Source organism: Lasiosphaeria miniovina (genome assembly GCF_030549165.1).
Source record: "Lasiosphaeria miniovina strain SMH2392-1A chromosome Unknown B0T26scaffold_1, whole genome shotgun sequence".
Taxonomy (NCBI): Eukaryota; Fungi; Ascomycota; class Sordariomycetes; order Sordariales; family Lasiosphaeriaceae; genus Lasiosphaeria; species Lasiosphaeria miniovina.
Genome location: NW_026848220.1, coordinates 494,470 through 509,777, shown reverse-complemented (window position 1 = coordinate 509,777; position 15,308 = coordinate 494,470). Strand labels below are relative to the sequence as shown.

General features: G+C 54.4%; 4 protein-coding genes across 4 annotated transcripts; 2 read left to right on the top strand and 2 right to left on the bottom strand.

Annotated features, from left to right (window-relative positions):
- Nucleotides 1–3,758: 3,758 nt before the first annotated feature.
- On the top strand, nucleotides 3,759–5,651 carry B0T26DRAFT_736119 (uncharacterized protein; the record flags this gene model as incomplete). Its single annotated transcript, XM_060443284.1, has 7 exons — nucleotides 3,759–3,960; nucleotides 4,069–4,202; nucleotides 4,265–4,330; nucleotides 4,396–4,449; nucleotides 4,533–4,843; nucleotides 4,880–4,913; nucleotides 4,947–5,651. The coding sequence occupies 7 exons, from the start codon at nucleotides 3,759–3,761 to the stop codon at nucleotides 5,649–5,651; spliced, it is 1,506 nt and encodes a 501-aa protein (XP_060301911.1).
- A 196-nt stretch (nucleotides 5,652–5,847) lies between these two features.
- On the top strand, nucleotides 5,848–6,729 carry B0T26DRAFT_745128 (Alpha/Beta hydrolase protein; the record flags this gene model as incomplete). Its single annotated transcript, XM_060444516.1, has 1 exon — nucleotides 5,848–6,729. The coding sequence occupies one exon, from the start codon at nucleotides 5,848–5,850 to the stop codon at nucleotides 6,727–6,729; it is 882 nt and encodes a 293-aa protein (XP_060301910.1).
- Nucleotides 6,730–11,458: 4,729 nt separating this feature from the next.
- On the bottom strand, nucleotides 11,459–12,021 carry B0T26DRAFT_745126 (uncharacterized protein; the record flags this gene model as incomplete). Its single annotated transcript, XM_060444515.1, has 2 exons — nucleotides 11,459–11,666; nucleotides 11,738–12,021. The coding sequence occupies 2 exons, from the start codon at nucleotides 12,019–12,021 to the stop codon at nucleotides 11,459–11,461; spliced, it is 492 nt and encodes a 163-aa protein (XP_060301909.1).
- A 720-nt stretch (nucleotides 12,022–12,741) lies between these two features.
- Nucleotides 12,742–13,881, bottom strand: B0T26DRAFT_634540 (ribonuclease H-like domain-containing protein; the record flags this gene model as incomplete). The annotated part of the gene is made up of 4 exons (XM_060436646.1): nucleotides 12,742–13,099; nucleotides 13,150–13,292; nucleotides 13,362–13,639; nucleotides 13,686–13,881. 4 exons carry the CDS (start codon nucleotides 13,879–13,881, stop codon nucleotides 12,742–12,744), a joined length of 975 nt encoding a protein of 324 aa, XP_060301908.1.
- Nucleotides 13,882–15,308: the final 1,427 nt, after the last annotated feature.

Genomic DNA, 15,308 nt, shown 5'->3' with positions numbered 1-15,308 from the left:
CCTCCCCATACTTCCCATGTCCTCCAACCCCTAGATTTGGCCATATTTGGCCCCCTAAAACGACTTTATCGCAGACGGCTTGAGGACCTTCTTGCTAACGCCTTTGACGACTCTTCTGTAGCCGGAAAACGTGCGTTTCTGGAATGCTACCAGATTTCACGCACAGAGGCAATTACTCAGAGTAATGCTAAGTCAGGATGGAAGGCATCAGGCCTTTGGCCCTTGAATGTCAACAAACCGCTAAGAAGCCCACTCCTCCTCAAGAATTCTAATACTTCACGCCCCTTAAGAACTACTATAGTTACCCCAGAGGTTCGCACACTCCGTATGCCAATCCTGGAGGATTATGGAGACGATCGGGTGCAGTGGAGGACTCCTAGAAAGGCACGTGATTACGTTGAGCAGGCAAAGAAGTTCGCACGCATCATCAAAGCAATGCCAGCGGATAAGCTCTTCCTCAGAAAGATTGGTAAGGCTTTGGATGAAGAGGCCTTTGAACTGGCTATTAGGAAGCGAAAGATTGAAGGTCTAGAACACACTCTCGAATCAATAAGAGCCAGAAAGAAGAAGAAGGTTGAAGAAGATCCAAATACCACCTTTGCGAATATTCAGACTATTCGTGAGGCCCAGAGAGCTGTAGGGCGTGCAGCAGAGGTTTTAGAAGATGCGGAAGAAGCGGATGATTCAGAGGATATCAAAGATTGTATTGAAGTTTTGTAAATAAAAAGATCACCCTTTCTTTTGTTGGAGGGTTAGTTGGGACTCCTGCTTATACAGAATGTTCTAAATCAGTAGTGTTCGCTTACCCCCCCACCTAACTTATAGAAGAGAGCAGATGCCACATATCCCTTTGTTTATCTCCTCCTGAAGCGCAATAATACGCCTCTATGCCCGTGACTTTCGGCAATTATTTTCAATATATATTCACCTTCAGCAGCAGGGTGGAGGGCTACAGATGGGGCGGCGGCCAGCCACTCCCAATCGCCAGCGGCGGCAGACCAATCCCGGGGCCCGGGGGGTAGAGGGAGTCAGACCCAGTCAGTGGCGGAAGCGTACCACTCCCAGCGGCCAGGCGAGAGCGTCAAGGGGAATTTAAAGAGACAGAAGAACAGGAGTGCATACTACTCCAGTTTCTTCCGCTCTTCGCGGACGTCAGGGTCGTCAGTGCTATCAGCGCCATCATCAGAGCCGCCGTCAGAGCCGTCGGAACCATTAGTTCCACCACTGCCATCATCACCATCATCACAGCCATCATAGCCATCAGTGTCATCGCTATCGCATTCATCAGAGGCATCATCAGAACCATCATAGCATTCGGATCCACCATCAGGGCATCAGCCGTTATTGTGACAGTCATATGCAGAGCCATCATCAGATCCATCATCAGAGCAATGAATATCTGGCACAATTCTGCAAACATTCCAGTAATTGTCGACAACCGGAACCTTAAGGATCGTCAGAGGCCTCAGAGCCATCAGACTCACCAGAGCTGCCATTAGAGCCATCTCAACATCTCGTACATCAGCGCCATGAGCGTTATCAGCGCCATCGCCATCGCCATCACGTAACAATAGTTACAACCAGTCAGGCAATTGTAGACAATCAGTAACTCACCTTTAGCCGTCCGTCCCCTTAAAGCAACCCTCCAACTCAAATCGCAATCGACCCAGTTCGCCAGTACCATGCGAATGAGGAGTCAGTCGCCGTTGGCTCAGCCGTCATCAGTGACCAGAGCCATCACCATCACGCATAAATCGTTGCAACCCCATGCCCATGATCACTCACTCAATAGACGGTCAATCGCCTGCCTAACCATACTGTCACCATCACCCGTTAGCAGCTGGTTCAGCTAGCTCACTCTCACAAAAAGCCGCACAATAGTCTGACCGGTGCCATCACCGATTCTCCCAGACCATTGCGTCACACGAAACAAGCCGCTGCCCGCATTCCACGCCCATAGCGGTCAATTGCGCACGACCAGTTGCCACGGGTCCCAGCGCAACCAAAGCCGGCAGCGACACCTGCAATCAACCAAGGTCCTATAACTGGCAAGCAGCAACCCAGCCCACGGGGAGAGGTTCAATCACGGTCAGAAGGGCCAAACATCATCGGTATCGGACGAGCCGCAGCGAGAGCTCCTCGCAACCCGCCGCGCCGTCTTCTCGCCTTCCCGGCACAGCACTGCCTGATGGTGTCACCTTTATTGGTTCAAGCAGGCACACCACGTCCCAAACGCATAATCGTTTGCTGACACTCTCCAGCACTTTGACAGTCAGTTCGAAACAACACTGGCCCGCATAGGTCGTCCAGACTCTCTCGAAACCCTCTTTTCGGTTGGCCAGCTCGCTAGCGATAACTGTCAACTCGGCGCTGTTTTAGCGTAACAGCGGCAACAACAACACGCCCAATGTACGCCACTCTCCCTCGCACTTTTTTACGCCTCTGTGTTTCCCAAACAGACGTCGTACTAATAGTGATCTGCCTCAGGGCTCAGCACGTATGACGGGCAGTCACCATCACTGGATCCACCAGTTTGCGAACGGCACTGGAGACGCATGGCGGGACATCACGGAGACCGCCGCTGTCATTGACAATGAGAACAAGTCATTGTCCAATTATGCTTCCTGAAACGTATAGTATGGCCGTTCTAAACGGGACTAGCCCCAATAGCTTCCGCCGCTGGAGTCAATAACCATGGGCTTAGAGCCCTTGTAATATCCTCCAAACGAGTCAACGTCCATGGGTGACGGTCCGTAATAGGAGCGGCTGCTTAGCACCATTGCATCAGACTCCATTAATGTATCCCTCCTGGAGCCTGGAGGTTCCAACCAGCCCAGATGGTTGAAGACCTTTGTGCTGCCCTTCAACGGTGCAGAGATACTGGAGGGTAACGTACAGGGTGTTATCCTGGATCATGGACATTTTGATGGAGGTGGACGATAGTATTCGAGACAAGCCGTTTCGAAACGCAACGTAAGGAAACTGATAATACAACGCAATACAAAGAAGATGCCAAAGACCGGCTTTGGAAAATAAATGTAAATGATAAAAGATGTGAAAGGTCAATGGGAAGGTAGGTGAGAGGCATGGTAACTAGACTCAACAGACGGATTGCTTGGACTTAATTATATCGACAAAATTTCTCCATGGCTCGCGGCGGTTGCCATCTTCCGTTGACTGGGCTTGCACACCTTGCACTTCCAATCTTCCAGGTTGCATGTCGGGTCGTTGTTGGCGGTTAGCGGCTGGTGGTCGGCATTTGGCGTCTAAGTAGCCATCCATGGCGCCACTACCAGGTATCAGGCAGTGGCTTTCGACAACGGTGGCGGCATTCCATCCAATGATAGGTGAGAGCTTCCGCGAGTGCGGGCATGGTGGGGCCCATTTCTCGATGTCCAAATGCATTAGAATTTGCCCTTTGCAGGCAGCACAGTGGGAATAATTTGATTGGTAAAACTTTTACTTTGAAACGAGCGATACAGAAACGCGCGGCAACGGCTCCCGTTGTGCTTTTTCGCCCTGTGACACTACGCTGACCAACCCCCACTTTTCACTGGACAAGAAGGCCTCCCCATTGGGGGGATTGTGCCTGACGCTTGTAATTAGTCATTCCAGGGCCGCTTCAATTTGTTGCCCCGTCGAGTCGCGCAACGCGTTCAGCCAAAGTTATATTTACCTTACCCGAACGACAATTTCCCGGGATCCCAAGTATCAGCAGCGCCATCGCTTCATCTCAACCATTGTCGCTGCATCGTAGCATGGATGCCACTGCTGACGGGGTGAAGAGTGCATTGCCACTCATCGAGGACGTGGGCTTACCATACCCATCCGGCCCGCTGCTCGCCTCTTTTGTCACTGAGGCTAAGAATCCTGCTGCAGCTGCCCGCTACGTCGCAGCCCAGTTAGCGCATGGCGAGGGCTCCTCGCTGGTGTCTAACTGGTCCCATATCATTGATTCGAGTAGGCAAATTTAATTTTCGTCCCCATTTCCAACCTTCCAACCTCCGTTTGCCTCCGTCTGACCACCGTGCCCAGTCACCTGAAATGGTTCTGCCCCGCCACCACCAGACGCCGTTGCACAGCAGGACATCGTCAGACGAGACGGGAACAGGTGCTGCATTACGGGGAAGCCTGGCACTTTTCGTGACCCTCTTGTCGTCGCTCCCATTCTCCCTGTTCCGTCTGGCTGGGTTACAGATAAGGTATGGTCGCCATCTTCAACGAGAACGCCTCCAGGGAAGAGAGAGCTCACAGACAGTCAAAGGACGGAATAAATGACATGCTCGGTGCCTTCTTCGGGCCGCCATACCGGGATTGGTGCTTGTCCTACGTTAGAAACCCCGACCGTATGCTGCCTCACAAGAATCATTGGCTGGTATGAAGATCTGCGCCCAGGCGTTTGCACACGGCCTTGTCAGATTAGACCGACTGCAACATTCGATGGTCGAGGTGAGTCGATATTCGCGATCCTTGAGCTGGTTTCACGCACGTTTCCTGCCCCCCTTTGACCTGACAACCTTTGGAATAATTAGTACAAAATCAGACATGTTCTCATCAAACCGGAGGCACCGATCGAGCTTGATAGCTCGTTCTCACTACTGGGCGATCACTCCCGACAAGGTATCGAGAAAGTTGATGCGCGCTTCATAGGTTCCCATGCCAGATTGTCCGGGGCCATCCAGTTCCTCGATATTTCAAGAACACTTTCACATGCACCGATGTCGCCGATTGCCACTAGAACGCAGCATCTGAGCACCGTACTACTGAAACCGTTCACTGCTCTTTGCCGCCTCTTCTCCCGCGTTCTTCTGGCGGGCTGGCGGGCTGTCCCCAGCAGCGTCCGGTTTGCGGCCTAAGGCATGCTGAAACGGCTCGGAAGACATTTTTACGGGCAGGAGCCGCTGGCAGCGGCCGTCCAAAGGCTACCGCTTGGGCTGTAATTGAAGTACCGTGCAGAGTCTGACGAACTTCGCAACGAATTCAACGCGCTACGAACGGTTCGCCAGCACACCTCGATCCCGACTCCATCAGCATTAGATGTGGCGGTTGCGCCGAGAGACCAAAGCGGCAGTTCATCTTCTGCAGCTTATCTCCTGAGCACAATAGTCCCTGGATTACCCCTGTCTCGTTGCCTGCATGTGCTGTCGGACAACGATTGCGACCAGATAACAGCTCAGTTGCGAGAGTACCTGGCCCAACTCAGAAACATGCCCATTCCGTCCAGTCCAGGCAACGCCATCAGCAACACGCTTGGCGAGGCATGCAGAGAGCCCCGGGTCGGTGGCGCGAGGCCTATCGGGCTTTTTCCTGACGAGTCGTCGTTCAATCAAGTCCTCCGATTCTCCAATGACCCTGCCCCCCAGGGTCATCGAATTCTTTTCACGCATGCAGACCTTAACCCGCGGAACATCTTGGTGGATCAGGTTACTCGGACGGACGGAAGCACCGGCTGGAGCGTGACGGGCATTGTGGACTGGGAGAGCCCTGGGCACTATCCCGAGTACTGGAAATACACAAAGGCCATGTTTGAGGGATTCAGATGGCCACGGCGGTATAACAATTTGATTCGCGCGGTATTCTGGGGTCTTGGCGACTATTCTCGTGAGTTTGAAGTTGAGAGGCGCAGCTGGGAGTCAGGGGACGTCGTCTGAAATGATGCGGCGGCTAAGTCTTAGCCGCCGAGGCGTTCATTGCTCTCTTTTTGCGCGCCCGGAGCCCGTAACAGTTGACGTAGACTAGAGGTAACCGCCTACCTCGAGCTACCAATTTGAACAATCGACATAAAAACCCTCCCCCAAAGTGCAGCCCTCCCCTGCAAAATTTTCTGCATCACCCAGGTCCTCTATCATGGCAGCAGCAGTATTAAACGTGCCCTGTATCATCGTCGACCCCAGAGAGCCGCACACTCACACTGTGGTCTTCCTGCACGGCCGCGGCGACAATGCGCGCCACTTCGCCGCGTCGCTGGCCGGGTCGCGCGACTCACGGGGCCGCACCCTCGCCGACGCCCTCCCGTCATTCCGCTGGGTATTCCCGCAGGCGCCAGACCGCACGCTCGCCAACGCGCCGCCCGGCACCTCTTGGCCGCAGTGGTTCGACGTCTGGAACGTGCGGGATTTCACCGACCGCGAGGACCTGCAGGCCGTCGGGCTGCGCGAAGCCGTCCCCGCCGTCCACCGCCTGCTCGCCGACGAAGCCGCCCTGCTGGCCGGCCGCTGGGACCGCATCGTGCTGGCCGGCATCAGCATGGGCGGCGCGACCGGCGCACACGTCCTCTTCAATCTCGACAACGTGTTAGCAACGCCAGGCGTGGTGGTGCAGGGTGAGAGGCGGCTTGCCGCTTTTCTGGGCTTCTCTTCTCGCTGCCCGTTCGCCGGGTGCGACCTTGCAGGGATGCGGAGCGCCCTCGGCCTGGCGGGCGACGGCGCTGCCCCTGCCCCGGATCATGCCATTCGTAACACGCCCGTCTTGCTGGAGCATTGTGTCGACGACCCGCTCGTCCTGGTCCAGAACGGCCGGCTACTGCGAGATACGCTGCGCGGGTTCGGCATGGGCGTCGAGTGGAAGGAGTACCCTGGCGGCGGGCACTGGTTCAACGCGCCGAGCGGTATGGACGACGCGGTCTTCTTCTTGATTAGGCATGTTCTTGGAGGAGGGGGCAATGCGGACGGCGCGGAGCCCTCTCTAACAGAGGACCCAGCCCCTAATGCGATGGATTTTGAACGATAGGAGGCAGGGTGCTTTGATAGATTTGTCGGGAAGCGAACAAAAGGAAGTTTAGATAGTGATGACAATACCGACAGAAAAAATACAAAAAAGACACCACTAGCTCCCACGATTCAGGGGACTAGTGACATCCTACCCGACCCAAGTCCAAGAATTCGCCTGCCAAATAAACGCCTGCGGAGAAGGACATGTTTGGTGGACTATTGCTCAATACGCCCAGACGAGGCAAGGAAGCCTTTGGGCACGCTGAACATACAGTCGCGTTGGATTTGATCGGGCAGCTCCGGGACCTCCTGCTCGCATCCTGCCACTCTGCTGTTTAATGACGTCATTTGTTAGGTAATAGGTAAGGCAAGTGCGATCGATGTCTTCGTTTTGAGACAAATTTGGTCCATCTTGTAGGTACGTGTAAGTTGGTTCAAAAGATAGTCATAATTAGACGAGTGACGGTATAGGAGAATTAGTTACCTTCCTCCTACTACGTTCAATGTTTGCCGGTTTCTAGATATCTGGTCATGGTTTGGCAAGAGCTCAAGAAAAAAAATACAGCGGAAGGAGCCAACGAAGGAGAGAAAAGTTTTCCTACCAAATCCAAAATAAACCTCCCCGCCCCTCTCAATTCCTCTTCCCTTTCCTTTCTCCAGGCAGCCTCAACCAGCAAGCAGCAGCAGCAGCAACCACAACAGCAGCAGCAGCAGCAGCAACCACAACAACAGCAGCAGCAGCAGCGCAGCAGCAGCAGCAGCAGTAGCAATAGAAGTAGCAATAGTAGCAACAACAATAGAAGCGGCAGCAGCACCAATAGCAGCAACAACAACAGAAGCAGCGGCAGCACCAATAGCAGCAGTAGCACCAATAGCAGCAGTCCCCCCCCCCCCCCCCCCCCCCGCCACCATCACCACAACCACAACCACAACCCACCATCGCCCGTGCTCCCGCCGCCCCCTCGCCGCCACCCCCCATCCGCTCCCCAACCATATAAGTCTTACCCCCTTAGCTTGTTTATTCGTCCGTTCTCACTCAAGTTCTGTTATACTAACAAATCACGATAGCAAACGCGAAGATTAATGGGGCTTCTTTTTTTTGGAGCTGATGGACGAGGAGAGAGGGTTTTGGGAGCGAGTTTTTAATTTTTTTTATTATTAATTAATAACTCTCGCCTTCCCCATTATTATGCCATTGACGTGGCCTGACTACGTGAATCTAATTTGTCAACTCGGATCGACATATGTTATACGCTTTCCGGTTACTTGTTTCGTTACGTTTCTAGAAGTTCTTTAGAGACACCACTCCCCGGCTTGATCCTATGGAACGTGCCTCTTTAGATTCTTGTTTATTTATACTCGTTTTACTTCAGTTAGTTTGCACGTAAATCGAGCCAGACTCGGCCCGACGTCGAGACGAATGGAACACAGCTCCAGGCACAGGGCTATACTTTGGTAGATAGCTATGAGAGCTCAGGAGAATAGGAAGTGTATACGGTCGATGGCGATGAAGTTGGCGACAACAGCGGAACCAGCCCATCGGTAGAGAATTGAACCAATTATGGCAACTTTGTTCATCAAGTGACGACTCGTTGCGCGAAGAACTCCCACATGACAAATCACCAGTCTAGCGCAAGATGATCGAGTCGAACTGCGGAGCAGGGGGCAATGACAAAGACGGTAACGCATTCTACGACCAGGAGAACAATCGCAATTGGAATGACAACCAGAATGCAGTTGTATGATAACTCGCAGCTTGCCTTGGCACATGATGTACACTGCTTTTGACTTGATCGATACGGGGCCAAACGGCGTAGTCGCCCTCCTTTTTTAGGCCTCTTTATACCATAAATGCTTCTGCACGATCGGGGCGAGCACTTCCAGAGCCCGCTTCGAGTCGCACCAAGCGGTGTGGCTCTAAATTTGGATCATGAGAGGATCGTGGTGTGCGGTTTGCTTGCTACCGTAGGTGCAAATCCTGCGGCCCTCTCTATTTCCTCCTTTCAAAAATGGCTTCCTCTTAAAATGGTTGCCTCGCTCTTGCCGTTCTTATTGAGCCGTAAGGTAAGAGCATGGGACCAGGCAAATGCAGTAGCGAAGGAAAGAGCCAATGAATCCGAAAGGGAAAGAGCCAGGCACCACGCGCGCCGAGTTTGCCCGCCACCGCGCCGACGCTAGGCAGCGACTACAAAAGCCGACCCAACAACGAAATCGCCCATCAACGAAATTGACCCACACCATGCCCACAGCCACCCTACGGGCGCAAATTATCCATTTCTACACAAAATAACTAGCAAAAAAAAATACTCAATCCTCTTCTTCAGCCTCTCTATATTGCTCAAGGCCACGGGCGATTATTTCCCGGGCCTCTTCGACTGCATGTGGCTGCGCTGGTGCCCGGGCCGCTCTTCTTCGCTTGTGGGGCATTTGACTAGCTTTTTGGGCCTTGTCAATTTCCTCAATGCGTGCAAATTTGTCATTTCCATCTTCGTATACCCTCTTACGCGTGCGAGGCTTTGAAGCCTCTAATTTGGTCGTTAGATGCGTAATTTGTGCCTTCAAAGAAGCGATCTCGGTATTCTTCAGATCCAGGGACCTCCCGACCTTAGTAAACAATACCCTCACACGCCTGTGAGCCGGACTGAGGGCATTCCGAATGCTGTCCTGGTATTTCCAAATATCCTGACTTCCTTTTGGTGTTTTGAATGCCCTGTCTTCGTCATGCAGGTCCTCCTATAGTGGTGTGGAAGGCCGGGCAGGGAGGGCATCTTCCTGGATGACTGCCTCCGGGTCATCCAGTACGCGGGCCGGGGTGTACGGCCAAATGCCCGTATTCCGGAAGCCGGAGAGTATATTGCGGGCACTCATACCCTGGGCCGAGGCATCTCTGCAGCAAAAAAGGAACCGTTGCTTGTTGATAGGTGCCGACGATGTGAAGCCCGCTAGAGCCTTGATGTTTTGCCTGAAGTAGTTCTTCAAAGGTGAAAAGACAGAGCGATCGAGAGGCTGCGTCTTGTGCGATGTATGTGAGGGTAAAAAGACAAGCTGAACCTTGTTTTTCCATGCCGTCAACATGAATTCTTCGTTCATGTGGCTGGAATGTTCGTCAAGGATCAATATACGCCATTCGCCCGGTGTTTTGGGCTCGGTTTGGGTCAGGTAGACCTCTCTGAGCCACCGCGAGGCGATTTGGGCGTTGCTCCAGCCTGTAGTTGAGTAATCATACTTCCATTCCGGGAATTTGTCCTCTAGCTTGAAGTTATCCGGAAAGTGTTGTCCTTGTAGACTGGCCCCGGTAAATATGACCACGGGCTTCAAACGAACGCCCTCTGCAGTGCCGCATTCGATAATTGAGACCCAGGTAGTTGCATCAGAGCTTTTTACGTAGGTCCGCTTTGTCAGGGAGCTTCCGATGACCTCTCCGGCCTGGGTCTCAAGCTCCTGCATGCCGTGCTCATCCATGTTGGCGATGTTGGCAGCAATAGCCCTTTTATCCTTGATCTGGAAGGCCAGGCGCTTGTAGAAATCTTCGTAAGTCTCACGAGTAGAGCCCTTATTAACGCGAGACGATTCCAACAAGGCCGAATTCTTCATCTTTACCGCAGGGTTGCGGCGTAGGAAGCGATCCACATATCGCTCGCCAACGGTCTTTTTCGTGCCGGCCTCATTGAGCATAGCTTGAGCGAATCTCTGCACCTGACGACGGCTAGGAGCGCGCCCTGCAGCTTCCTCATTGAGGCACCAGTTGGCTAGGAAGCTTTCCTGCGCATCGGAGAGGTTTCTTTCGGCTTGTTTACTTTTGGCACGATTTTCTGCCCCATGGATGCGTTTGCAGAGGGTGGAGGCATGGATGCCATGCAACTTAGCGGCGTCTTTCTGCGAGGCACCCTGCTCAACAGCAAGTATTGCAGCTTGAATGAGCTGCTCACGGCGGTTCGATATGGCTTATTTTGAAGCAATTCGGGCTTGAATTAATGAAGCTGTGGTGTTTTGAAGTTGGAGGGCGGGAAATTAGATGACAGGGGCAGAGATTTCGTTGTGGGGCGATTTCTTTGTTGGGTCGCCACGTCTAGGCCACGCCGGCCGTGTCGTCGACTGGCCTGCGCGCCCGTGGCCATTTGAGAGAGATAATTCTTGGGTACGGCCTCCACGACCGCATCATGGCGTACCCCGTTGTCAGTCTAGCCGTCCGCGGGCCTTTCAGTCCAAGACGTGACTACCATGGTCAGGACTCATGGTCGAAGCGTTGGATGGTGGTTAGGGCGGCTGTGCCTTTGAAGTACCTATGTATGTCCCTTCGGAAGCTCGCATATCATGACTGAGGCTGCCGCGGCGCCAGCAGACGAGGCGGATGCCTACCTGTGCCTGATACACTGGGCAACTATGGCTGTGCGGATAGCTGCATCACGGCGCAGATCGAAAGTCCGGATCATAGGTTTAGACTAAACAAGCATCCAGCTATGCTTCGTGCAATACGGACAGCAACTGACGCACGAAGTAAGTCCAGCGTCACATCCTACGGTTCAAGTAGACGTTCAGCTGTACGAGGCTTTTACACGAGTATCATGCATGAAACTACAATTGATAGCTATGAACCATGACTCCAAAGTCAGCTACAGGTGGGTATCCAATTTCTTTGCCCATAATGCGTAAGCAGGCACCAACCCAACGCCAACATCAACCCGAAAGAAACTTTTAATTCGTCACATATCTTCTTGGAATTCAGCAGCAGCAGCCCGACCGCCCGCTCAACCGCCCCGGCCAATCCACTTCTCCTTGGGATCATTGTTGGGCTTGTGGGCGGGATGAGTATGGTGGACGTGGCCGGTGGTGCGGCGGGCGTCGGTGCCAGGGTCGCTGATGCGGTCGGCGTGGGCGAGGTGGGCGGGCGTGCCGCGCATGTCGCGGATGGACATGTACAGGCCCACGGCGCCGAGGGTCACGACGGCCGTGTACCTGCAGTGACACAGATTGTCAGCATATTCGGTCCCAACACACCCAACTAAAAAGGGGGCAAAATCTCGTACAGAATGCTGTTGTCCGGCCAGCTCGACTCCTTGTCGACGCGGGCCGCCGGCGCGGGCGATCCGGGAGTGTGCTTGGCCTTGTGTGCGTAGCTGCCCTGTTCCTCGGACGGATAGTCAAAGGCGACGTCGATGTCGTCAACGGGCTTGCCGATGACGGTGGGCGGGCGACGCAGGCGGGGCGACGTGGACAGGAGGCGAGGGAAGCCGCTGCCACACACGGCAGCGGGACGGAGGACCCGTAGGATTCCTCCAGTCGGGGCAATGGCTCGTGCAATGGCCACCATTGTTGTGTTGTTTGAGGGTAGTTGTTGGATAGATTTGCTTGTTTGGTGATTTGGATTGATCGGCAAGATATCAAACAACAGCTCCAGTGGGACGATGACCGCTCGTCCTATTATACGCCGTCCCTTCCAACGGGCCCGCACTCTACAGCCCATGGTGGTGACGTGTGGCTGACGATGACGAGACGGGTCGCCCCCGGCCGGAGATGAGCCCCGTGGATCTTGCAAGAGCTGGGAGAGACCCAGGTCAGGAGAAGGCTTGGTTCAAACGCCAGACTCGCCGCTTAGGGAGGTAGGGTGCAGGTCAAAGCAGCGAGTCCTTGTCCAGGCGAAAGGCATCACATATTGCATTGTGGACAGAAAACACCGTATGACCGTGATAACACATCTTCACAGCAAAAGATGGTGCGTGCCGATCGCGACGATGGGCGGCGCTCGCAGGGCAGCCGCGGCGAGAAATGGGCATAACCGGGTATACAGATGGTATACGGACAGAATACGAAAAGGACCGCCCGAGTGCTTCGCCACAGACCTCAGGTACATGATGCAGCTGTGAATTCCGCCCCACAATCGAGTGCAAGCCACTACAAATAGCCGGTCTCGTCCAAAGGATAGCAGTCCCAAGCAGAGTCAAATCCGGAACCCCTGCCAGTAACCCGACCGAGATAACACGACATGTACACTTAAAGAGGAAACACAAGCCAAACCGTTGATGGGTATCTATCACGCCCGCTTCCTTGCCCCCTCGACCGCCAGGTAGTCGGCAGCAATGTTGCCCGGGTCGCTGGCGTGGCCCTTTACCCACGTAAACTGCGTCTGGGCACCCTTCTTCTGCCTCGCGTCTAGCCTGGCCCGGATCGCCACGACTAGGTCTTTGTTCTTGACGGGGCCGCCCTGGGTCCGCCAGCCATTCTTCTGCCAGTTGATGTACCACTCCGTCACGCATTGGATCGAGTACTTGCTGTCGGTGCGGATCTCGATCGACTGGTTCTCGGGCACGACTTCGAGGGTGCGCAGGAGCGCCGTGAGCTCGGCGCGCTGGTTCGTCTGGGGGTCGCCCACGAGCCGCTCCGAGATGTTCCTGACCACTGTTAGCCTCGTCCAGGCCGAAACAAGTCAGCCGTCACTCACCGTGGATCTCCCGTTCCGAAAAACACCCCAACGCCCGCAGCAGCGCCAGCCCGGCCGTTGCCAAGACTGCTCCCGTCCGTGTATACGACCGGGATAGCAGCTTGTGATCGCGCGGCGGTTTTGGCCCTCTTAGTTGGCGGCTCCTCGACCTCGACCACCTCGTCGTCCTCTTCGTCGTCGTCGTCGTCCTCCTCCTCCTCCTCCTCCTCCACTTCCTCCTCTGAGCCCTCGACCTCGACGAGAGGCGCCGCGGCGACATTTCTGTATGCGCGCACAAACGCAAGTGCCTCGGCGTGCGTGTCAAACTTTCTGTACTTGGGCCCCTTCCAGCCGACGATAGCCTGCTGCGCCTTCGACCAGTCCGTGTACACGCCAGGCTTGCGGCCGACGGCGACGCCGTAGAATCGGTCGGGCTTGTCGTTGGCCATGGACGGCGGGTCCCGGCCTGCTACGAACGCCGATGCATCTTCGTACGAGAGGAAAGACTTGACTGCAACATGTCAGAAGAGCAGACAGCCGGGGCACGAGTAACTCACAGACGGCTCCTTTGAACCCCGATATCTGCTGCTGGCAAATGGCCCAGGTGGTGTAGACGCCGGGCTTGTGGCCGGCGCGCACGGCGTAGTACTTTGTCTCTCCGCTATCCATCTTGCGCTTTTTGGACGCAGATTGGCTCATCTTGGCCCCGGATGGCGAGGGTGCGAAGCCAAATGCGCTGCTATTTGTAGGCATGGTGGAGACGACCCCGAACGAGGCTTTGGGCGGCGCGAGACACGGCCAACCGCCTTGTTCCTGAATTAGGGACACAGTCGGCAAGGTTTGCAAAGGCCGGGCGCAGTGGGGAGAACAAAACAGGCCCAGGGAAAATGGCAAGGTGCCTTTGTTGAAGATGCGACGGTTAGGGGAGGCGGTGGCTTTGTCGGCTAGGCGGTAGAAACGGTGGCGGGCTGGCTGTCGTAGTAGTCAGACGGCTATCCGCATTTTGGTCAAACAGGTGCCAAGGCCACGGCGCGTCGCTCTGCTTTATTCCCTTTATGGTCGCTGCTCCGGATTCGTTTGCTCGTTCAACGTAAATGCTGTCCCCGGCTGGCGCACGACGTATATACCGCAGAGGATTGAGAGAGGCGCTTTTGGGGCAGCTGTGCAGGAGGGAGGGGAGGGGGAAAGGGGGGGTCATCAACGAGCTTCTTCAGTTTGCGCGTCAAGCCTCGCGATAAGATAAGCAGGTGGTTCTGGACCCTAACCCTGGTCTCGATGACCCGCCCAGCCGTCAAGGTCCTTTCAGATGGTCTGTTGCCAATCCCTGCGCATTGAAGAGAGTTAGTTCCACGTCAAGACTCAAGACTCAGTCTGCAATTCCTCCACCTTTGACAAGCAATGCAGCGACATTTCTAACTAGACTGCTCCTGTGGTGCTGCAATTACTAAGCCATTTTTATTGTACTAGACAATCACAGAAGTGATGCCATTCCGTCCTTTGGTCATAATTCCATTTTGACTGAGCCCAAGCGTCACTGTCCGCGCCTCTGCTAACTGTGCCTCTGCCAAGTTGACTTTAAGACGCCACCATAACCAATGCGTCAAGTTTATCCCAATCCATAAGATCCCTCGCTGCCACCTTGTTCCGCCCTGAGGGAATACGAGAATACCATGGCACGTGGACTGAAGAGTCTAGGTTAATGGCAAGAGGAAGGAGAAAAGATTGAGAGGGCTATTCCAGGTTGATGCGGGTGCACGGACTCATGTTCCAGGCCCATGGTGGATCCAGTTTGTAACTGGTCCAGGACGCCAGATCCGTGTCTTCTGAACGTGCACCCAGTGAGAGCAAGACGAGAGTCGAGGGTTCCGCACATCCAGATGGTCAAGTTTGTCGATCTACTCCATATCAAGTCCTGCACTCGTCCGCCACCTCTCACGATACGGTTTCGGATCGACGATTCAAAGTGCAAGCATGCAGTCAAACCGTGAATGACTGCTGGAGCGGTACTTGAGGTGGATACGTAGTACAGACCCTCCCTGACTCCATCGCAACTTTTCGTGTATTGGCGACTCTTGTGCCAGACACGGAACTGGGCTATAAAGAAACAGCCCCTAGAAAAACACGAGGTATGTGCCACATTTGAACTAGGCGGTTAAACTTTAGCTAGTTCCCTGCCAATG